The sequence below is a fragment of the Hetaerina americana genome, unplaced genomic scaffold, assembly GCF_022747635.1.
Source record: "Hetaerina americana unplaced genomic scaffold, ioHetAmer1.1.p SCAF_4, whole genome shotgun sequence".
Taxonomy (NCBI): Eukaryota; Metazoa; Arthropoda; class Insecta; order Odonata; family Calopterygidae; genus Hetaerina; species Hetaerina americana.
In genome coordinates, this window is record NW_027286985.1 from 16,936,469 (window position 1) to 16,962,413 (window position 25,945).

Sequence of the window (25,945 nt, forward strand, 5' to 3'; positions counted from 1 at the left end):
AAAGGGTCAAAACAAAAGTATTTATATTGTTTTTATTCTGAGGTGGAAGTTGAAATGATAAGAAATGTTATCATTGACAAGCCATTATTTGCAGTGTTTGATGCATCAGTGAAGCTACCATCAGGTCTCTTAGATGGGAATCTACGTAACCTGGGACATTTTGATGAATGTTTGAATGTTGAGGTGGAATCACCCAATGAAAATGAAAAAGGCCCTGACAAAACAGCCACAAATCAAAGATTTATTGGTCAGTACTGCTTGGTTACAGTTAATTTTGACTTGCAAGATGGCTTATCACTTCCAAAAACCACAAGAGAAAATTCTCTCTTAGAGAATATTGATAATGCTCTGGATAAAATGATGCTTGGAAGAAGAAAACTTGAGGATAGAAATAAAAAGAGGGTGAGTTAAAACACTCCAATATGCTCCCTGATTCCACCCTGGAGTAGAAGATGAAGTGTTCACTAATATTCAGGTTTAGATTTTATATTTCATACATTTCACCTTTTGTGAAAAACTTTGACTTAAGCTAATCTGATAACTTTACCTCCTTGTATTTTCCATCACTGGAGATGCTATGTATCAAATTAAAAACATGTTTTCACTTCTTCTAGCTTTTGATCACCCAGTCTTACATTTGTGTTTCCTCCATCCCATCCGCAAGCGCTATTAGGTTATTTTTGCTATTTACCTAGCTTCAAGTTGTACTTTTTTATCACCTGTTACAAATTAACAGGAATCCTCTTCCATATGAGGATTATCAACTGCATTTTTCTCATTTATTGTGTTAGATCACTAAATAGAGATACTGAATAATATTGTACTCTCTTGCTACTCATACTTTCCTAAGAATAACTCAAGGTGCCGGTACCTTACAAGAAAATGATTTCATCAATTAAAGCAAAGGCCCCATACCCAGAGGACATACATACCCACACCTACCTCAGTTAATTGGAACCACATGCTAAAGTAACTTTCATGCATTAGTCATTTTCATTTGAATATATGCTGTGTTATGTTTATAAACATTATTAAAATCTTACAACCGTCTAACAACAAGATACGCCTATTCGCCACTCAATGCTGACATTTTCGAATACTAACAGAATACTGCCTGGTAGACTGAAAGATCATACAACTTTTGAAGTAAATAATTATTGGTAGATAACTGTGCAGACCAAGTAAACAATGCCTCAACAATTAAGAGAAATGATGGTTTAATGAGGGTAGCTTGGCGCTCATAAATTTTCTCTTTTTGCTTGATTTATTCAAGATAATTTGTGAAAAATTCATGGGAATTGGAGTTTTGGGTGTATCCACGATAAAAACCTGGGTATACCCACAGATGAATGGAATACCTAGAAAATTTTTGTTGTAATACAAGGATTATATAATTGAACACCAAATTTATTTGAATAAATAACAAGAGACCTATATCTCTTTTATCTTAATTTGCTTAACTATTTGAGTTGACACTTATTTTTGGTTAGTAAAGTTTTCTAGAAAAGTTCAACATAATGGATGGACACAGTGTCTCACTAATTCAAATTCGTTTGTGCTATAGACGGGTCCCTAGCATAGGAGGAATCCTTGTAAACCCTGAACGAGGGAATGCTTATGAATCGCCAAGGTCCCTGTTTTCAAACACACCCGAGTGAATGAGCAAAAGCTAGGTCAAACTAAACCCAATACTCATGACCCAATGGCCTGAATGGTTGAGGACAGCAGACATTATTAAAAGAGTCATATGTCTATACCACTTGGAGTTGTTTTTCTATGACACTTTCCCAAAACTCAACTATTCCTTTTAAAAATATCTCTCCTCAATCAACTACTTCAGCTCTGCAGAAAATTGGCAGTAATTTCTTCATCCACAGAAGCAGATTCTCTTGTCATTCTTTTGCCTAAAAAATTATGTGTTCTTGAATCTGCACTACCACCCCCTACTTGCTGTATACTACTTAGTTTCCTTCTTTTCATTGGATTCCTTCAAATCCCCATCATTAGGCATAAGACTACTTGATGTAACTCATTACAATCTAGTATACACTTTCTGTTTATGTCTTCAGCACCAAAATTTAACGTTTTTTATCCATGCCAATGCATTTTTTTAAATTTTAGATATTAATTCCACAGTATATGGTGTCACCAAACCATATATTATTTTTTGTCCTTCAGCACTTCACTAAAGGGGATTCATTCTTGACATGCATGCAATTGAGTTAAGAGTACATATGGTATTTTTTCAATTTTTAAAAAATTTATCATAACTGGCTTTAAGTTTTGTTTAGAGATGCCTTAAATTTATGGAGATCTATGGACACCAGTGTTATTAAAATAGCTACTATAATAACAATGTACAAAACCACATTTTTTTCTTTCATTTACAGGAGTCAAAGGAGTACATGCCAGTTATACCAGTATTTTCTTTGAGTCAGATGGCTGTTTGCATGCCATCAACTTGTTCTCATAAAGAAATTGAAATATATATGCAGTATGTAATCAACACTATATCAGCAATGATTTCTGAGAAGGATCCCATCTTTAACATCACGCTATGCATAGACAATGAAGCATGTGCCTCTCATTCTACTAGAAATTTGTCTAACAAGGAAAAATGGACTTTGAACAACCCTTTCATGTATGTTTTGTTTAATATATGAGTGTAACAGAAATATCCATCGACTGTTATTCTGTACATATTTTACAAATGATACTAAAGCTTACAAGTGTGCACTGTGGGTCTTTAAGCTAAATAATATGAATAATTTACCATATAATCTGTTTTCAAACATAACAATTATAACATTTATCTAGTAAGTAAACAGAGCCATCATATTTTGAGTAAAATTGAGCATTTGTTTATGAAAGTGATTTTCCCCATCCTTATAGTCACAATAACTATTGCCATATCATAATATTTGTCCTAAAATTCTACTTTTCTTGACTTGAAGAAAAATTATTTCTACGAGGGTCATCCGGAAAGTAGTACCCGTTCGTGCCGCATGAAGTGCTGACGACGCGAGTAGCCGCTGGACGAGGTCAGATAGCTTCAGTGGCTTGTCTGCCTTCTCTGAGCCAAGTTGCGTGACGCTAGCATTGCCTGTGTTGTTTCTGTGATTGTTTACAATGTTTAAAAAAATTGAGAACGCCGCCAGTTGTGAAGTGAGGGCAGTGATTAAATTCCTCAATGCAAGAAACGTTCGCCCATGTGATATTCATCGCCAATTAAAGGAGGTGTATGGAGACAATGTAATGGACGAGTCGTCTGTTCGGCGGTGGTGTCGCAACTTCAACATGGGGAGGGGGAACACACACGACGATGAGCGTTCGGAGAGACCGTCTGTCATTACAGACCAACTGGTGAGCTCAGTTGACGAATTCGTGAGGAACGATCGGCGCATCACAATTGATGACATCTGTGAGCATTTTCCCAATGTTTCTCGAACAATTGTTCATGAAATTGTTAAACACCATCTGCATTATGCAAAAATTTGTGCAAGATGGGTCCCTCGCGTATCTCAATGAGCTGGCGGCGAAGGACTATGCAGCAGGAATACAGAAACTTGTCACACGTTATGACAAATGCCTTAATTTGCTTGGAGATTATGTTGAGAAGTAGTTTAAAGTATCCTCTTTCAAATAAAATTTTTTATGTTTGTTAATATTTACTTTTGTGTCTTTATTTCACGAACGGGTACTACTTTCCGGATGACCCTCGTACCAACCTTTAACTAGCCTAGTTCCATATAAATATAAATAAATTAGAAAAGAAAAATGCAGGTACTATAATTTTTTTTCAAAAACAGGAAAATGCGGTGTCATTATTTTCAAGTCTAATACATACTAGAATAGTAAAGTCAATAAATTTTAGTACTAGAATGTCAATCACAGATCTTTCCTTGGTGAATCGTCAGTTAATATCCATAGTATATTTTCAGTGAGATAAAATAAATTTGAATAAAAAATGGTTTAAGGTGAAATTTTAAACAATCTCATCTTCTCTGTTTACAGATGGTTTTTATTCCTCTTAGTCATGGTTTCTGTTGCTGGAACTGGTTGTGACTTACTTTCATCAACGGGAACTGAACAAGGTATATTAATATAGGTTAAGATTAGTATTGAAAATGAAATAAAGTAAAAGTGCAACAGTGTCAATAGTAAAAATTTATATGCAAATCTTGAACATGCCTAGTTAGTAATTGTTCATACTGATAAACACTCTCATGATATACATGGGTTGTTCAATAAATCCTTGGAAAAATATTAAAAAACAAATTATTTGGGGGGATTATTTTTCAGTCTCATTTTAGCTCAATACACCCTTCCCATCATTTTTCTCCAGCTATTTTTAGCCGATCAAAAATTCTGATTTCAGAAGATCCTCAATAACAAAATCTAGGATGACAATGACCTTGTTTGAAGTGAATAGTTTTGCATCAAGATGTTTTTTAAATTTGAAAATCAAAAAAGTCACTGACAGCCAAAGCTGCTGTTTACTGTGAGTAGATGAACACAGGTACACCCATGCATTGTCTTAACAATAGAGAATTTTTCCTTGCCAAATGAGGACTTTTTTATTTTGTCACTCAACCAGTGCAATAGTAACAAATAATGCTCTCCATTTATCATTTGTCCTATTTGCAAGTAACTGATGCAAACGATTCCATACGCATCCCAAAAGTTCACGACCATCACCTTGTCGGCTGATTTTACCATCTTCACATTCTTTGGAGCCAGGATTGCTTTTAGAAACCCACTGTTTCAACTGCTTTTTCTCTGGAGTATAATATTGTATTAATTTTTCATCCCCAGATATGTATTAATGCAGAAACTCATCAGGATTCGGATGGAAAAGCACCAAACCAGCCTCTAAATGGACTACACAATTGTATTTATTCTCCACTGAAAGCTAATGCAGCACCCATCTTGTCGCAATTTTTTTTGCATCCAATGTTTCATTCGACATTGAAAAAACTGTATGTTATAATGTGCCTGGGGCCTCAACCATTTTGTAAACTTTGATACATCGATCAATCAAAACCATATCTACAGTGTATTGTTGGATTTTCTAAGGAATTAATGAACAATTCACATTCAATAGTTCCCGGCTCAACCTTGTGGAAATTCATTTCAATTAAATGAAGAATACAATGTATCTTTGCACTGTCCTTTATTCATGTACAACCGGTTTCAATGCTCAAGCGTCATCATCAGGTATCTGATGATGACGCTTGAGCATTGAAACCGGTTGTACGTGAATAAAGGACAGTGGAAAGATATCCTTTATTCTTCATTTAATTAACAATTCACATATTAAGTCATCTTCACAAGATTTGTATAGAATTGCATTTTTTGGCAATCCAAGGAAGTTTGCCTTTTCTCACTTCATTAATTTAGTTTTTATGGAAACTGCATTACTTGCACTTCAATCTCAATCCATAAGTTATTTTCAGATGTTGATATGTTGATGAAAATGCCTGACCTTCTTTTAATGAAAGTGGAATCTATCTCCAGAAAAACCATGCTGTTTGAATCTATCAAAGTTTCCTGGAAGGAATATTCTGGTGTCATTTTCTGTTCCTGCAAACATTAAAAAAATATTGGGTTCTGGACCAGCAATCTCACGTAACTCATCAACAACTTTGGATTGCTTGGATGGAGTTCGCTTCCTTAGTACAATATGGGTCACCTTGACTCATAAAGTACTCCTCCTGACAAGAGAGCCTTTTCTCAACAAAGGACATCTAAAGGAAGTAAGTTGAGAAAGCCTCAGAGTCCCAAAGTATTTGAAACTTTGGAACCATTCACGCCAGAAAGCCTTAATTCATAGCTGCAGCTATTACTTAACAAATACTTCAATAAGAAAATTTTTAATATACATACATCCATCCCAGCCCAAGTTTCATTCACAGGGACATATATGGGTACCCTCAGCTTTACCTAAGCTGTGTGATTTTTCAGGCACAAGATCTTCCTAATAACCCTCTGGTAGCACTTTGAATTAACTAGACCCCCATGCTCCAATGGGTGAATTTCCTATGCTGCTGGGTTCACCCCTACCTCCACCTACCACACCAACATTCAGATTGATGACAGAGGATTTATGTATAATTTTTTTATTTTAGGAATAAGGATTTTATTTGGCATGATTTTCAATTGTCTACATTGATGTTTTTCCTATAAGGGTACTGTTTTCTTGGGACAATAATTGTACACATAGCCTTGAAACAGCCATCATTTTATTTTAGTATGATTTAGCTTAATAATAAATGCAACCTAACTCGTGGAAATATTAACCATTAAGTGCACAATTATTAAATGCCTTGAAAGTATTGCAAGTAATTGTAATGTAATCTTTGGGCAAAGAGGCATATTATTATATAGAACAATTCCCTAGATCCATATTTTCTTGAATCCAAAGAGTATAATGATGTAATGATTTTTTTCATTTAGTAAGAATGTACAAAAACTTTTACATTCTACCACTACTTTATCCTTATCAAAACATTTTTAACCTATTTGAATCAATTTTCTGCCACTAATCTTGGCACTGTTTGAGGAAGATTAATTTTCCCAAATTAGCAACAAGTATGTATTCTTCAATATGGAGGGCAAATAAATAACCACGTACCTTCTCAAATTTATTGCAGTCACTTGCGAGTCTCTTCTGGATGCCTCTCACTGCAAACATGATGAGTGTGGATTCCTTTTTCCTCCTTGGAGGTCTCCTCAGAGGTTACAATTATGCCAATGATCTGGACCAAGAAAAAAGCAATCAAATTTCATCAATTGTACAGCGATACTTAAGGTACCCAACTAAAAATTTTCAATATTCATTTGCTCAAGTTTAATAAAACAGTGTACTGCACTCTATACCAAACTGATTTCAACCATATTTTCTATGAATTGCACCATAAGGTACAAAATTAGCACTAAGCCATCATTGGAATCAACATGTATTTATATGCCAGTATTTGTCATATACTATTTTGAAGCATTAACCCCTCAGGCCAGTTGGGTGCATCAAAACACACCCATCACTTGCTACCCCTCCAATAATTGACATAGGTTTGTGAGGCATTTACTCCAAAGAAATGAGGAACAATGCCCTAATTGTTGGGAATGATGAATTATGTACTGATTGCTGTACCACAAATCCTAGAATTCTTGACTAGTGCTGCCATACATAATTTTTATCTTATGCCCCTGTTTTATTGCATGAGTAAAGAGCCTCTTCCCGTTTGATAACAGGAAGTAGATATGTTTATTTAGATAGATATCTAATGACGGGAATAACCATTAAAAAAAAAGAAAGGTAACAGCATAGATTAGTTCCACGATTATAAAAAAACATTTACATAAGAGTTCATAGTACAAAAAGACACATACTTGTTATAGAGAATTAAAATATAATTTAGAATTAAAGAAGAAGCTTGATTTGCAATACATGAAGTACATTTTCATATGGTATACAGGTGCACAAACATACCTTGTTCGATTAATTATTGTATACAAAATATCAATATTAAATAATATTCCAAATTAAAAAATGGAAACAACATAAGAAATATAGTACTTGTTATAGATCAGATGATTTCCAAAATGATAAATATTAGTAGTAGTCATTAAATAGACATTGTAGCATTAATTAAGAAAATTTACCCATTGGGCACTAGGAATAACTTATTGGCCTGCACAAATATCCATACAGCAAAAATTACCATTCTAAAAAATTCTTCAGGTATATTAGTAATAACATTATCTTTAGGGATCCTAGTGAGATAGAAAATAGGTCAATATAATCACAACTGCTGGCATCTCTCATCAGGCTTATAGGTAAAGAGTAAGTGTAATATTGTGTATAATATCTAATTTCAAAGAGTGCTTCATACCTTGTGTTATGTGGAGGTACTCTGAAATATATTGTACTCAGGTGTTCTAAGGAATCATTCTTGTTATGCAGTAATTTATAAAGAAAAGCTATGTTATTCATTTTTCTTAATTGAAAATCTAAATGCGATATATAACACAGTATGTATGTGATATATAACACAGTAATTCACCCGAAGGTCGGTTTGGTAGGTAATGGCAGAGTTCACCCAGCACTAAGCCCGACGGCATGTAAAATTCACACATCAGGGTAGGGGGGCCAGTTCCTTTCCCTGTACCGGTAATGGTTTCCCACGAAGATCTGGTACCCGAAAAATCACATAGCTTGGGTGGAGCTGCAGGTTCCCAGAGTGCCTTGCCCGGGAATCAGACCCGGGATCCTCTGGTCAGTATATCAATGCTCTACCCCCTGGACTAGCGCGACCCACATATATATGTATATATATATATATATATATATATATATATATATATATATATATATATATATACACACACACATTACACAGTAACAAACAATATAGAAACACAAAAAAAGGAACACTCAAACGTTATTTCTTGATGATTTTGATGGAATTCTACTCCATCTTCATCGGAAGATAGAGAAGTAATGACTACTTCTCTATCTTCTGATGAAGACGGAGTAGAATTTATATATATATAAATATAATGTGTGTATGTGTGTGTGGTTTGCCAAAGTCCAGGGATAGAGTCTTGCACTACTGGTTGGAGGGACCGGGTTTGATTCCTGAGCAAGCCTCTCTGGGCACCTTCAGCTCCACATAAGCTTTCAGATTTTTCAGGTACCAGATATTCCTGAGAAACCATAACCGGCACAGGAAAAGGAACTGGCCCCCCTACCCTAATGTGTGAATTTCACATGCCATACAGGGCTTCGTACTGAGTGAACTCTAACTTATGGTTATGCATATGTATTCCATTGTAACTGCATTCAGTCAACATTTACAGTAATTCTATTATACCGAAGTTTTACTCCCAAAAAATAACACATTTTCCTTCAATTTCACCATCTATATATATATATATATATATATATATATATATATATATATATATATATATATATATATATATATATATATATATATATATATATATATATATATATATATTTACCTATAGACATATTAATTCATCAATATTAAATAATAATACAACTCTCACTCACTCACTCCAAAAAAGTAATGCCAAAGTAATATGCCTCATTAAATTAGTTTTTAATAATATCTAGCAGTGAAATAGTTCTGAAATTTGTTGTCTCAAGCGTAACTTTATGGAATTTGCATAACATATTGAAAGCATATTTGCATAACATATTAGCATTTCAATATAGTGCAATAGTTCAATGCATTTGGCTACAGTGACACTGGAAAGTTACAGGTTTGGATTCAGATGATGTTTTCAGGAAACCCCTTCTAAAATTCAAACTTTTTATTTTGCTGGCTACCAAACATTCCTGGAAAACCTAAGGTGGTAGAAAAAAAGGAACTTACCCCGGTACTATTATTATTTGAAGCTCACATATTTAATGGCTAAGCTTGAGCCTTCTTATAACAAAGCCAACCATCAGGTTAATTACTATCTTGTGTTACCTCTTTAGTTCCACAGAGGTCAGAATGATTCTAAGAATTCACCAAAGGGAGGTGCAAATTAATGAAGGCCCCCTCACCTAGATGTTTATGGAATAGTTTCTATGACTTATATTTTTTTGAAACCGTCCTTCCTTATATTTTTAATAGTTTAACTTGACTATTAAATTGAATATTATTTTTACACTAATAAACTAAGTAAAGCTGTTTATATGTTAAGAAAGCTCAACTTTCTCATTTCAAGTGAGTATCTTTTAACACTTTACCATGCCTTCTTTCAATGTCATTTGAATCATGGGGTCATTCCCCACATGTTAAACAAATTTGCCACCACAAAAGAGCTATTCACTCTCTGGCTAATACTACCTTGATCAAAAATTTCCCGGAATTTATTCAGAAAATTAAAAATACAAGTTTATTCATCTAAATCTATATTGTCCCCTTCAAAGTAATCCCCATCGACTGCAACACACTTATGCCAGCGCTTGATCCAATCCTCGAAACATTTTTTATATTCGGTTTTCGGTATGTCCATCAGTGCTTCCTGCGATTTTTCCATTACTTCCTCTCGGCTGCTAAAACGCGTTCCCCGTAATGGTTTTTTAACTCGATTGAACAGAAAGAAGTCACAGGGAGCCAAATCAGGTGAATTCGGTGGCTGTTGGATGGTATTTGTTGCATTTTTCGTCAAAAAATTACAAAAATGATAGCACTGTGCGACGGTGCGTTATCATGGTGCAAAATCCACGAGTTTTCTGCCCACATTTCTGATCTCTTTCGGCGAATTGCTTCACGCAAACGTCTCATAACGCCCAAATAATACTCTTTGTTTACTGTCTGGCCTTCTGGCAAAAATTCATGATGCACTACACCGTTGTAATCCATGAAAACCGTCGGCATTGCCTTCTTTTTTGACTGAAAACGACGTGGTTTTTTTGGTCTCGGCTCATTTGGTGAACGCCATTCACTTGCCTGATGTCTGGATTGCGTGTCGTACTCATAAACCCACGTCTCGTCTCCAGTAATGATCCTTTTGATGAATGTGGGATCGGGTTCAGCCTCGCAAATCATGTCTTTTGCGACGTCAACACGGTCTCTTTATTGCATGAAATTGAGGTCTTTTGGCACCAACTTTGCTGCTACACGACGGAAACCCAAATCATTAACCACAATGTCTTGGGCGGATCCATAGGCAATGTTCAAGTCCTCCGCTATTTCTCTGATGGTTAATTTGCGGTTATTGACCAACATTTCTTTTACTTTATCAATTTTTTCACCGACTTTCGATGTCGATGGTCTGCCACTGCGTTCATCATCTTCGATTGACTCACGACCGCTTCTGAACCGCTCGTGCCACTGGTAAACGACCGTTTTTTTTAGAGAATCGTTGGCGAAACACTTTTCCAACATTTCCAACGTCCGTGCGCCACTAAATCCGTTTTTTACGCAAAATTTAATACAAGTTCGTTGTTGCAAATTTAAATCCATTTCTGCAATTGTAAAAAATCGCCAACACACACAGAGATAGATGTACTCTTGGCTACGTAACTTTTGCAAATGTCAAGTTATGACACTAAGATTTAAAGGGAATATCAACAACAGATGTACCAATTTAACAAAAAAAACATAACTCAAATCGGAACGATGGGAGCGCCACACGGTGGTTATTCCGGGAACTTTTTGATCAAGGTAGTATACCACCACATGATTCCTGCAAAGCCTTTTTTATTAGGTGTGCAATCATGACTATATTTAGTTTATATATCTTTAAGGCTTTGATTCATGTGAAACTTGATCTAGAAACTTACCAATTAAGATTTCACATCCAAAACTACACCACAAAAGGTAGAGCAAATCTAAATACTATTTATTGTAGATTTTCAACAACTTACAACACATTTCATAATATGAGCATACAACTGTATAACTATCTGCCTACTCCATTGAAATTGGACTGTTTTAAGAATAGGGTCTACACCTGATTACTTTCTCACCCACTTTACTCATTGGATGAATTCTTTTGTGGCAATCTTCATCACATTTAAGAACTTATAAATTAAGTAATATTTATATTGATGACATTTAATATGGTTGTACCATTTTTCAAAATGAATAAAGTATTATTATTATTATTACAATGTAATGAAACATAGGATAGCAGTATGATGGCCCACTAACTGAGTTTGTTGGTCTAAAATTTGTCCAGGAATGATGGAGCAACCTCACCTCTTAATGAGAATAAATGTGTCATATGATGATCATTTGTATGCAAACTATTTTCTAAATACTGGGTGATATATTAAAATAGATAAAACAAATGTATGCACCTGTTCACTAGAGATTCAGTGATAGGCTATGATAAAAATATGATTGCTGCACTTCTAAAAGGAAAATTAATTTAATTAATTCATTAGAATAGAGCCTTTGAAGAAGATTCAAAGAAACCACATAGATTTGTAAAGATAAAAATGTTGAAATCATGATGATGAAATTTATTTTTTCCATACCATTGCAAACAGACTTACACCTGCCCTTGCAGTTGTTATATGGTTTTATGCAACAACAATGCATCATATCTACTATGGACCAGAGTGGGACTGGTATGTTTCATCTGCATCAACAGACTGTAAAGAAAGTTGGTGGCTAAACTTGTTATATCTCAACAACTACCTAGGATTTCCTCGTCTGGTAACTATATTAAGTCAATAGCATTGCAATGCTTTCAAATATAAGAGTGATTATAGTCAAATTTCCTTATTAATTATCCTCTTCTTTCCTTCCTCACTAGTGTGTCATTCAGTCATGGTATCTATCAGCAGACATGCAACTTTTCATCATATCTCCCATTTTGCTCTATCCTCTTTGGTTCACTTATAAGCACAAAAATGGGATCCAGAAATACTTTGGGGCAACACCTATGATTTTTGCTGCAATGGCATGCATTGCATCACAGTTTATCATTACCTTTAGAAATGGCTATCCTGCTTTATTCCGAGTCTGGTCTGAGTAAGTTACTTTAAAAGTATGGGCTCTTGCAGAAGAATAATTTTAATATTCAAAGTTTTCGTCTTCAAAATGGAATCTGACCTTGGAAATCTAGTGGGTCACACTTTCACAAGCTAGCAGAAAGATCACAAGTTGAAAATCGATCTCAGGCAGAGAAATTGTGATGATGAAATATGAATAATTTGCTATTATTTGGAATAGTAATATCTTTCTTGTGTATTTTTGCTCAATGAAATATGTTGTTTAATGGGTTATATAAAAAAATATAATTTTCATTTCATTTCTGGCTGAAAATGTTTAATTCTAAGTGTCAAATTTCCAGAGACAAATTGCTACTTGATTACACACAATACATCCATATGGCCACTCATAACAGGATGGGACCATATGTATTAGGGCTTATGATTGGATTTGTGCTGAACAACCTTCGAGGGAAGAGTGTTGTCCTCTCAAAAGTAGGTAGCCTAGGATATTATATTAAGTAGTTATACAAAGATTGTTCAATGGAATGGTTTACATGCAAAAGGAAAATTAATTTATATAAATCACTGAAATGGAATAAAGTGTAAATAAATTGTTATATATATATATATACACATACATACATATATATACATATATATATATATACATACATATATATATATATATATATATATATATATATATATATATATATATATATATATATATATATATATAAACTTATATATATATATATATATAAGTTTATATATATATATAATTATATATATATATATATATATATATATATATATATATATATATATATATATATATATATATATATACATACATACATATATATATTCGACCAACAAAGTTAGACATTGAAAAAGAATATGACGTGCAGGAAGATAGCTTAGGTCCGGGCATACTAGACAATGAGATAGAAAGGGCAATAAGGGAGATGAAACTTAAGAAGGCCGTGGGAGTGGATGCCATTCCCGCGGAACTATTGAAATGTTTAGGAAAATGTGGGAGGAAGAGGTTATATGCGCTCATTCGCAGTATTTATGAGGAAGGAATCTGGCCGGAAGACTTTGTGAGATCAGTTTTAGTTCCTATTCTGAAAAAGGTAAAGGCTACATCATGTGAGGACTACAGATCAATAAGTTTGATACCCCACGCAGCTAAAGTTGTTCTCAGGATCATAAACAAAAGGATAGAGAGTAGGGCAAATATTTACTTAGGGGATGATCAGTTTGGGTTTAGGAAGGGGAGAGGTACGCATGATGCCATTGCAGTAATGAGATTATAAATTGAGAGGAATATAGAATACAACCAGGAGGTATTTGCCTGTTTCGTAGATTTCGAAAAAGCATTTGATAGAGTGAATTGGGAAAAACTAATGAGTATATTGCAGAAAATAGGAATAGATTGGAGGGATTGGAGGCTAATCCAAAACCTGTACATGTCTCAGATAGCACAGGTGCGAGTGGGGAATGGGGAGTCATGTTGGGCAGTGTTAGGGAGAGGTGTAAGGCAGGGTTGCCCATTATCACCGTTGTTGTTTAACGTATATGTGGAGGAAATGATTAAAGAGGCATGGGAAGAACTGGAGGTAGTGATAAAAGTCGGCGGGGAATTTGTAAAATCAGTTAGGTTTGCTGATGACCAAGCTTTAGTTTGTCATTCAGCCAAGGGGTTGCAAGCATTGCTGAGTGAATTGGAAATTCAGTGCGATAGGTATGAAATGAGAATCAATATTAATAAAACAAAGGTTATGCGATTTTCTAGAAAGAAAAAGGCTAAGCTAAACATTAAAATAGGAGGGCAAAAACTAGAGCAGGTAGAACAGTTTATGTATATCGGTAGTGTTTTGGACCAACACGGTCAAAGTAGTTGGGACGTAAGGAGAAGAATTGCGCTTGGCAAAGAGGCTTTCTCAAGGAGGAGGGAGTTGATGACAGGGACATTGAGTAAGGATATTAAGAAAAGACTCGTAAAAACTTTGATATGGAGTGTAGCTATGCACGGCGCGGAAACATGGTCATTGAAGCAGGAGGATAGACGTAGACTGGAGGCTTTTGAAATGTGGGTTTGGAGAAGAATGGAGGAGGTGAAATGGACAGAGAAGAAAACAAATGAGGAAGTACTTGGTATGGTGGGCGAAGAGAGGGGTTTGTTGGGAGAAATCCTGTGGAGGCAGGAAAAGTGGATGAAGGGGGTATTGACTGGCAGTCGGATGTTGAAGACTGTAATTGAGGGGAGAATGTTAGGCAAACGAGGAAAGGCAAGGAACAGGATAGGGATGTTGGACGGGATGAAGGGAGGAAGAAAGTACTCGGAGATTAAGAGGGGCCTGATGTAGAGTAGGATGTTGTGTTTTGCTAGGGGCCACAAATTATTTAATTAGTAATTACATCCATCCAAAAACCTACCTTAACCAGTAGATTACCTAATAATAATAATAATAATAATAATAATAATAATAATAATAATTATATATATATATATATATTGAAGAACAAGCTTTGACAGCAACAAACAATATAAGAAAAAGATCACTTACACGTTATTTCTTGATCATTTCGACGAATCCAACTCTGTCTTCATCGGAAGAAATAGAAATAATCTTACTTTTATTCTTCCAATGAAGAAACTATGATTTCTTCCGATGAAGATGGAGTTGAATTCCGTTGAAATGATCAAGAAATAACGTGTGAATGATCGTTTTATGTGTTTTTATATTGTTTTTTGCTGTCAAAGCTTGTTATATATATAATATATATATATATATATATATATATATATATATATATATATATATATATATATATATATATATATATATATATAAAATATATATATATATATATATATATAAAATATATATATATATATATATATATATATATATATATATATATATACATGTATATATACATATATACATACATATATATATATATATACATACATGCATTTGCCATATATATATATATATATATATATATATATATATATATATATATATATAGGAAAGATACATTGTATTCATAATTTAATAAACAGGAAAACTAAGTTAAATATAAAAGTCAAGGGAATAAACTTGAACAAGAGGAGTATTTTGCTTATTTGAATTATATTTTGGTGGTGAATGGTTAGTAGATATATTAGGAGAAGAATTGCATTGGCAAAAGAAGCATTTGCAAGAGGAAGAGACTTGATAATGGGTGTCATAGGCAAATAAGAGATTAACAGACTTAAATGTTGTTCCGCAGAGATCTGAGACTTTGTCTTCATGGGCGAAGGATTAGTGTACAATGGTGACTTTTTGGAAGAAATAAGAAGGCAGGTCGGATAAGAAGGCTTTAAACTAACTTTTAAATATGGTAGAAGAAAGGAAGTCACTGAGCAAAATCAAAAGAAGTCAAAAAAAAGTGGAAGGAAGGCATTTTTAGTGTAGTAGTATGTTAAAAGCTATCGTATTAGAAGTGAGAACATTAGGTAATCAGAGTAGGGAAGGATGAGAATAGTGTTTCCCTATATCATGAAGGTAGGTAGAAGTTATAAAGTACTATACAATAAAGTAATGCTGGACAAACAAGAGAAAGTTTATAGGATATAGTAATACATGATATTTATATTTATTGAAGCTGAATTTTACATTACCTTCCATGATGTCAATAGCATTAAAATTAGTACTAGTATGGAATTTCTTAATTGGTGAACATTTTGCTTTGGTAAATTAATAATATGAAAAATAAGGGGCGCATAAATACTCCAGAAAAATATCTTGCTGCACAAGATAAGCCAAACACAGGGGTGATAGATGATACTTATATCATGTTATAAGTGTCTGGTAAAAACTGGATTCAACTAAGAACTATGTATTTGCCATAACAATTAACATGTAATTAACTATCAACATATTATTATAAAATTTTAGGAGTGAATTTAATAAAGGCCTTAATATCACCATGCTTACTCATACTTTTTTTTACATTGCCTTTTCAGTTAACAGTCATATGTGGTTGGATAATGAGTTTTGCTCTTTTTATATTCGTATTATACGGACCATACACAACACTGCAAATGGGAACACCACATCAACCATTTCCAGACAGTATATATGCATCCACTCATCGCATTGCATGGGCCATAGCTTTAGGCTGGCTGGTGTTTGCATGCTGCAAGGGCTATGGAGGTATGTTGAAACTCCAGTGCAATAAAATGTGGGGATTTGCTAATAAGATCTCACAGAAATGAAAAAAAATCTGTGTAGTGCTATTGACATGTGTACTTAGTGTACATAGACAACATAAGTGGTGACCACAGAACATCAGTTGGAAAAACCTTAAATTAATATGCATGTCATATACAGTTCCAACCAAAGCCACCAATATCCTCAGTTAAGTAAAATTATATGGATTTATTAGCAAGAGGAGATGAGAAACTCATTGCGAACATCATTAATGTGAAAACCTTTTTTGAGAAGCAAACTCCTGCCAGAGACTTTTCATCCAGTAATCCTTAATTTTGTCCTTCATATTATGGTATCACAGTTGTACAATTAACTCTGTTCCAATCATCTCTTTCTGAGCATTCACAGAGTGTGGAATCATATGCCTGATATCCTCTGCCCTCTCAATTCCATATGGTTTCCTGCAAGGCTCAGTTTTGAGATCTCTTTTGTTTTTAATAATGCTACATAAACTTCCTCATTACATTCCTTCCAACCTCATTTTGTATGCAGATGATGCATATTTCATAAATGAATGCCCTAGCCTTATTGCTGCAGCTTATATAGGAGATAACACTCTAAATTTGTCCATTGAATAGTTTGGAATGGAATGATGAAATGGCTAAAAGTTAATTATAATACATTTTATTTGTACAGCGATCAAGCTGTTACAACTGTTACACTTAATATAGGACACGCCCGGGTAAACCAACAAAATACATACAATGGATACAAGACCCATACAAGGCATTATTACAAAATTCAGCAATTGAATAAAACATTTTTAATTTTAAGAATCTAAGCAGATTGACTTGAAATGCATCCACACTTTTTTGGGTCTTAATCTCAGCTGGGAGTTTATCATAAAGCTGAAGGCCCATAAAATTTGGACCAGCACCTGTATTTTTTAGGCGTATATATAAAACATGCAGCCAATCATTCTGCCTTGTACAATATTTATGGATATCGCAATTTTTCACATACTCAGATTTCTTTTTGCATGGACTACTACATGAAAAATATAAATGCATGGCACTGGCATTACATCCAAGGGACGGCAAGGGGCATTGTGTTTAGCAAAAGTCATGAGTCGAATGGCTCTTTTTTGGACCCTGAAAATGGCCAAGGCCTTCGATGAAGAACCCCAGTAAAGGATACTATAGGCTATGTGAGAATAAAATTCCAATAGTATAGTGTACAGAGAACAGCTACTGAGATAGTGGATCTAATGGGCCTTATTAAGGAGCAGGCTGAGCTTAACTTACTGGTTAGAGTATTTATGTGTTCATCCCAAGAGATTTGAAAATTTATGTGGAAACCCAAAAATTTGGTATTTTGTACCTGTGGATCCCCTACCCATCAAAAAATAATTATTAAGTTAATGGTTGTATGTTAAATTTATTGTTAGATAAAACTCAGCAGTTAATTAATTACCTCATAATTTCATCAAATGAAGTTTAACTTGCCAAACTGCAAGGATTTTCTCTAGAAACTAACCTGGAGTATTAGAGGAAAGAAGATTGGAGGAGATGGAAAAGAGGTCCTACCAAAGAATGGCGGAAATGAAATAGATAGACAAGAGTAGCAAATGAATAAGTACTTTGAAGAGAGAACACTATGGAGGACACTCAAAGGTGGAAGAAGAAAAGTGATGGATATATCCTGAGGCATGATAATTTACTGAAGGAAACATAACAACAAATACCTACATAAACTATGGGGAGCAGGTAGCTAATCAAAAATCTCAGGGCAAGAAGCTAAGACGAATGGAGAGAATTGCAAGAAAGAAAATAATTTGGAGAGCGGCTAAAAATCAAACTTCAGGTTGGCAACCTGTGATGATGAAGGCTTGTATTCCCTGTGGAACTGACTTCTTCTCCATTACATATCAAAATCGAAGAACTTGAGCTCTACAGCCTTATACATTAATAAAATAAAATGAAAACTACGATAGCCGTAATAAGTTAGCGCCACTCGTCCCGCAATGAAAACAAAATTTTTTGTTGTGAAGGTTTTAGGGAAAAGAAATCCCACAACAGTGACCAACCACAACCCCTTAACCAAAACACCCTTCTGCAGTAGTTTGCGGGAATGTTACTTCCTCGCCAGTGACCAACTACTGACCCAAACACTCAAACCCTGTGAATAATTCCAATTGGGTTTCCAACAACAAAAAGACCCAAAGATGGTGTGAGCTAATGGCTGTGAATATGTAAGATGTCAACCCTATAGACAATATTGAATATTCAATATTGGTTATAAGATTGACACCTTACATACCAAAAGACTTACTGTACAAGTTTCGTCATGATGTATTATTGATTTAAAATCATAATATTTGGTCCTTTAAGCTTCCATTACTATAGATCAGGGTAATATTCATCTGATGCCAATAAAAATTGCAAAAACTCGAAATAGAATATCATTAATGGTTAACCAATGCATAAAAAATTATCATGCTTCTACCTTGTAGTATTTTGTACATTGCAGGTCCTATCAATCAAATTCTTTCAGCTAAAATTTTCAAACAGCTAAGCAGCATTGCCTACTGCATGTTTCTTGTGCATTTTGCAGTCCTGCTCACCAACTTAGGATCAATACGTTCAAGTGACTACAAGGATCAATACAGACTGGTAAGTGCAAGTTTTTGTTCAGCCAAGAAAATAAAATTATGTATCTGAGGCAGTGGAACCATAAATCTTACCCCTGTAACACATAATAGGTGTCATTTTTATCCAAAACAATATGCCACCTGTGTACTGATTATGTCCTAACATTAGATTAGATCTGATTAGTCTAAACTGGGTTCGCACTAGGGGTCTTTGAAGTTGTATTAAATCATTTTTTTTATTGCCATGGCTGCTGTCACTTACTTGAGCATCCCCCGCATTTATGAGAAAACCATGACAGATTATCTGTTAATTCTCCTTGAGCATTATCTACATGCTTCATGACCTTTATAACAATTACTTAAATAGACTAATAATGTACCCATCTAATGAAGCATTTTCACTAGTCAATTAATAACTGTTCTTACATTCTTCCCCTTTATAGAGTCATTATATCTCCTTCCATGTATATTACATAGGTAACTTTAATTTTATTTTCCAAATAATTTCTTTGAAAAGCAAAATGAATGAGACTTTCATAAAAAATTATATTAATGATGAATTATGATAAAAAAACTTTATATTCTAATTAAACGTCAATACCTAGTTAATACAAATCTTGAAAGATTTCCTTTTATTAAGCCTAAAATTCTTGAATCCAAAGGCAGGGTCAAAATACAAAGCCCTCGGGTTAACAGTAAAATACAGTACCCAGCAATATATAGTACATACTCATATTCAGGTGATATAAATATAATAATGATAAGAAATCACGACTATATCGATATGAAATCCCACACAATGTTTACTTTCAAGCTTACCATGTTTTTACATGGATGCAAATATTTTCAAGTCATTACAGAGGCTAAAGAATAAATCAAGATACAGTGAAGAAGAATGAAGATGATGGCTATGCATGAAGATCAGTTGTTCATAAATTTAATGTCTCACAACATATATTCTTCAATTCTTTAAACTTTCTCCCCCCTCCATGCTCCTTAAACAGCATATCATCTTCCTACTTCTTCCCTTCCCACCAAACATTCTTTCTTCTATCACAGCCTTCAATATGCCTATGCCACTCAGTATTTCATCCATTCACTTTGTCTCTCTTTCCTAAATTTTCCCTAGCACTTTTCTCCACCACTTCAATGATTATCTCTCACTCTGTTCAACTCATCTTCTCAAAGTAGATTTCTTAAAAAATTACATATACATATATCCACATATCTTCCCTTGAAAACTGTGCGGCAGAAATATGCAACACATTGACATCAAAGTATTCGTGAATTTACAATATTTCTGTCTTACCAACACCTAATTCATTTTACTTACTATAATTTATTCCCTCATGCTTGAAATTTGAACTTAATGAGAATGTTGTTACTTTCTTTTTCTCATTATTTTTACCCCACACTTCTCACCTTGATCTTGTAGTGTGCCTAAAGATGACTGAAAAAAGCTGGCTGACTAGGGATATGGCTTAATAATCCAAGAAAATATAATGCCTAATCCTCCCATCTACTCCTCTGCTCATTAATGCTATCCATTACTTTTTCAATTACCTTCCCTAAATCCACAAAACACCAAACGGCATTCTGATTATGCTTAATTTCCCTTTCTGCCCCACCAGATTTATTGTTCTACTAATTGTCTTGGAATTATGCAATCCATTCTAATATTTATTTATTTACCCTGTCCCCAGTCGTCTGCAATGACCATGCTACTATCTTTGTCAAGTGCAAAATCAAATGTATGGTTTTAATGCAATATTTTTTTAAATGGGGTCAAAAATTGGGCTGACGAATCCTTCATATCTTACCCTTTCTATAAACATAATAAGAGACCCTGATCACAACAATAAATTTTCTTCACCTGCTTTTATTTCTCCTTATAAAAAACAAGCACTCATCTGTTCTCTAGTTAAGAACTAATTTATGTCCAGTACTACAACTTACTAACATTTCTTTGTATTTTACCTCAAGTATTAATTACCCCAAAGCCATACTCCAATAATTCTTGCTGTTTGCCATCTCACTTTACACTAACTTAATGTCAAAACTGTATTTCCTTATTCAATTTCTCAGTTGATGTTTTCCAACTTTTCTATACTCCATGTGACCCTAAATTCCATATCTTCATTGAAACACTGGCAGTCCTCTTTGCCCTATTTTCTGCTTACATTGGCTCAGATGTGCAAGAATATCATGAGGAAATAGTAGCCTTATTTACCAGAATGATCATGGCAGCCACCTAAATGGCTTGAGTTTCATAGCTGACAAGATTAATTCCCATGTTTATTGTGACCATTACAATTTCATTGTAAATGTATTGATATTGTTTCAAGATACTTTCCTTGACCACATTTTCATTTAACCACATCACCCATTACGAGTAGGGTAAAATATCTTTATACCTACCTTGTTCAGGTATGCATGCTTCATCAACTACTAGCTTTCAATCTTTCTGACATGAAAGATCCCATCAGTATGCCACAACTGCTCTTACTAGCTCATCTCTTGAGGCCATCAGAAAGTGTGAACTCTTACATGTATATCAAATCAATATTGAAGTCTGCTGGAAGGGTCAGTGTATTATGTACATCAGTCATATTAATTAACTCTTTCTATTGTACTCTTTAGTCTAATTTTGATAATATATAACCAAGAAAAAAAGGCAGGTTGTTTGCAAGTGACATTCAGGATGTTCGCAACTCTTATTTGAACTAGCAAAATCTTAAACCACTAGTTTATACATTTTTTCTTACATCCTCTTTTCACAGTCTTTAGGAATACTCAGTCTTTCTTTCTTGATATAATAGTGTTAATTTAAAATGATATTGCTTAAGTTTTGGTATAAATTGTTCCCTCAAAACACTGTTCTTGTGATTGACATGAACAGAGTTGATGGTAACTTCACCATGGTTCATAACCAATATACACATATTTCTTTCAGTAGCATAATATGGTATTATTGTCTACCTTTTAAAAGTTCCTTAACATAAACTGGTATCCTTGTATTGGGAATTTTTGGTGATAATGCACTTTTTTAAGCATTCCTTAATCAGGTTTACTTAAGATTCTAAACCTTGTCCAAGTTTCTTCTTCCCATGGATGGAAACATCTTAGTTCTTTTCATTCAACCATGTAAAAGAGAAGAGCTATTGATAAAAATTCTCAAAATTTTACACTTGCAATTTTAATGTGTTTCACAGAAAAATTTGCATAAAGATACTAATGTTTCGTGCTCTCATACTATGGGACACTCAAATAATTTTTACACAACTTTATTATAAACACAAGAGCTACAGGGTACACAAAAAATTCAGGATAAATTATGACATGGGTATATAGTCTATACTTAATTCATTCAAGGTACTTTGCCCATTTAACGGCAGGTTTTGGATGGTCCCTTATCACTTTTTGCTTAAAAGTTTTGTGAGAACTTTGTTTCTTATCCAAAATTATTTCTTTGAGATGATTGCATTCCTCTCCTATTTCTAAACCTAACATGATCTTTGCCTAGATAACTTTCTCCATAATTTTGTAACCTTATATTAATAATTCTAAGAACTTCATTTTATCCATGTAAAATGAAACTTATCATCCTATAGACATCACCTAAGCTAGCTGCTTTTCAATTTTTCCAAATTGGGGAACAAAATTAGCCTAAGACAATTCACTGAGAAAAGTCATTCCTCAAAAGTTTATTCCATATGGACTGAGAAGATTCCATCTCAGTTTTTTTCCATGGAAAAATTATCTACTCCTGCTTTATTCATCTTCATCTCTTATAGTACTTTTTCTATCTCACTATCTAACCATCCTGAACCTTGGCTACCCTTGTCTATATCACATTCCTCTTATTTACTTCCCACCATCTCCAAATCTCTTCTGGCTTTAATAATAAATAACTTGCCCATCGAATCTGTTATGGTAGGTATAGTTAACCCCTTGTCATATCCTGAAAATTTTCTCACAATCTCACTTTACTCTTGAACTTCTTGTATCTCTAAATGTTCTCCATATCATTCCTCTAATCTTTCTAACATATTATCTTGGCTCTATTAGTTTTTCACTTAAATTTTGTTTAATTCTCTCTACATTCTTCTCCCTGTTTTCATTCTTCCATTTTCTTCTTTCATCCATCCTTTTATGCATCTCTCCCATAACCTTAGGCTTATTAATTTTCTTCTATTCCTATGGTTTTCTTAGCTACTTCTTTCATCTGATTTTAAGCTCATCCACTTTCCCCCAGCCATTTTTATGCCCCTATCCTCATTTACATATTTCTTAAGCTTATCTTGGTACTCCTTCATATTCGCTCCCATTAAAACTTCAGGATTATTACACTTTGGCACTCTCCTACCCCACCTAATTTTTTTAAATTTAGCTACATTTCATGAAAACTGAATACTGACCTTAGATTGCATTGGCACTTGGGAAGCCATGTGAACTGATGATGCTGTTTCTAAGTCTATGTTTAACCATGGTATAGCCTAACTTGTATTTCCTTCAGCATCTCCATTATGTATTAAACTAATATCAAAGAATATGAATAAAAAGCACATAAACCTTCCAATTTCCCATATGATAGATTGTTTTCATTATTTTACATAATGCAATCCTGACCTTTTTAATAGTGGACTTATTTGACTACTAATGGCCACATGTATGCTATCATATCTGATAGATTTTTTTTCTGGTCGCAATACACAGAACCATCATAATCATTAGTAAGGCCAAAAGTGATTCCACAAAAGTAGTCATATTAATATTAAAATTAATGTCAACATGAGGGGTATGAAATATTGGCCATTATGATGGTTATACTTTTTAGGCTATTAAAAATATAAATAGTAATTAAGAAAATTTATAGTCCAAGTAAAAACAATAAATATAGAATACATTGGTAGAAAGGCTGGAATATCATACATCTGAATAGAAATTCACAAGCAGCATTTCAATGCAAAACCAGTAAATAAAAGATAAGAAGTAACCTGGCATTTCTAATTATGAGAGTTGATATGAAACACTCATTTTGGACCTTTCTGGTAGTTGCTATCCAGAAAGATTTTTACTAAAATGGCAATGTCCTTTTACAGGTACGAGAATTCATAGCTGATGTTGCAGTTACAATGGTGTTCTCAGTCATTTTATATCTACTTGTGGAAGCACCATTTTCATCACTGGCATCATTAATTTTTAGAAAAGGTAACATAGCATAATTTTCTAAAATTTCAACTATAACTGATATATATTATGTTATTTATGGAGCATCATCCCAGAATGTTGTCAGAATTACTCAGGATAAAATAATACTTTGTAATTCCACAGATTTATTTCACAAACACACGACCCGGGTTTCGACGTACAACGTCATCTTCAGGTCTGACCTTCACCTGAAGATGACGTTGTACGTCGAAACCCGGGTCGTGTGTTTGTGAAATAAATCTGTGGAATTACAAAGTATTATTTTATCCGCTTAAGAATGAACCGATTCCATAAAATAACGCCTGAAACCATCGATTATAGAATTACTCAGGTTAAAATGACATCCCAGATTGCAATGCATAACAAGAGGGGGAATACACTTGGGAACTAAATTTCTTTCCAATAGAATACTGGAATCCTGTGTAAAATGTCTGCAGCAGTAAAATTACAATATTGAAAAAGAGAGTTACACATGCTTTGAATTCAGTCTCACCCAAGTGTGCATCCTAATCATTACTGAAATGTTAATGAAGGAAGTAAAAATTAGCTGACTCTGTGCAAAATTTTCCAACATAATTGACTATTGGTTCATTAAAAAATTTCCATTTCCCCTTGGCACAACTGGATTATCACCCCTTGAACCAATCTGAAGGTGTAAGGGACAATAGTTATGAGTGAAGCTTACCTAATATTAAGCCCTAGTGAAAATTGAAATCCTCACAATATGGTAGGAGAGCCAGTTCCTTACCTTGCGATACAGGCAGTTAGTTCCCCAAGAAAATCTAGAGCATGAAAGATTACGCAGCATGATTGAAGCTGGGAGTGTTAATTTAATTTCAACCTGGGTTCTCCAGTCAGTAGACAAGTATGTCCTCATTACTAGGCAGCCATCCCATAATAGGCAGTTTACTATTAATTGATGTTGCTGTAAACCAGTTTACATAGCCATAGGTAACCCCACTTGAGACACTTTTAATTAAATTATGCATATGATGAAAGGGCAATATGGGGAGTATGGATTGGGATTTCAAAGTGGCTAATTAAATGAAAGAGATTAGTTGGCAAATCAAATGAAAATTATTAATATTATCTTTATTACTGCTTGGCGTGTAATATTTTGGAAATTTCAATTGTATGTATTTGACAATATCTTGCACTTAAAAGAGACCTGCATCCGCCTCCAATAACTTAATAACAGTACGGTTTCTTTCATTTCAGGCAAAAAAGTTGAGAAGAAACATGACTCAATAGATAACCAAGAAAAAAATAAACACCAGTGACTTGATCAATGGGAGTAAAAGAATTAAGATAAAAAACTTGTTTGCTTATGACACTTAAGTATCCCTTTTTGCAGATTAAATTTTATAGTGGATGAAAATGTGCTCCTTAATTCTCGAATAAAAT

At 34.0% G+C, this 25,945-nt stretch overlaps 1 protein-coding gene across 1 annotated transcript; it reads left to right on the forward strand.

The window, feature by feature from the left end:
• The first annotated feature begins 54 nt into the window (after positions 1-54).
• Positions 55-25,821, forward strand: LOC139692082 (nose resistant to fluoxetine protein 6-like). The gene is made up of 12 exons (XM_071590114.1): positions 55-402; positions 2,391-2,641; positions 4,015-4,094; positions 5,518-5,756; positions 6,654-6,811; positions 12,023-12,191; positions 12,292-12,509; positions 12,832-12,964; positions 16,494-16,683; positions 19,210-19,352; positions 24,433-24,541; positions 25,760-25,821. Exons 1-12 carry the CDS (start codon positions 55-57, stop codon positions 25,819-25,821), a joined length of 2,100 nt encoding a protein of 699 aa, XP_071446215.1.
• The last annotated feature ends 124 nt before the right edge of the window (positions 25,822-25,945 follow it).

What these genes read in the sequence shown, in the direction of transcription:
- LOC139692082 (XM_071590114.1), top strand. Translation starts at nt 55, where the DNA reads ATGATAAGAAATGTTATCATTGACAAGCCATTATTTGCAGTGTTTGAT. An exon ending in ACTTTGAACAACCCTTTCAT is followed by an intron (nt 2,642 to 4,014) that starts GTATGTTTTGTT and finishes CTCTGTTTACAG; the next exon opens with ATGGTTTTTATTCCTCTTAG. An exon ending in ACAAAGGACATCTAAAGGAA is followed by an intron (nt 5,757 to 6,653) that starts GTAAGTTGAGAA and finishes AATTTATTGCAG; the next exon opens with TCACTTGCGAGTCTCTTCTG.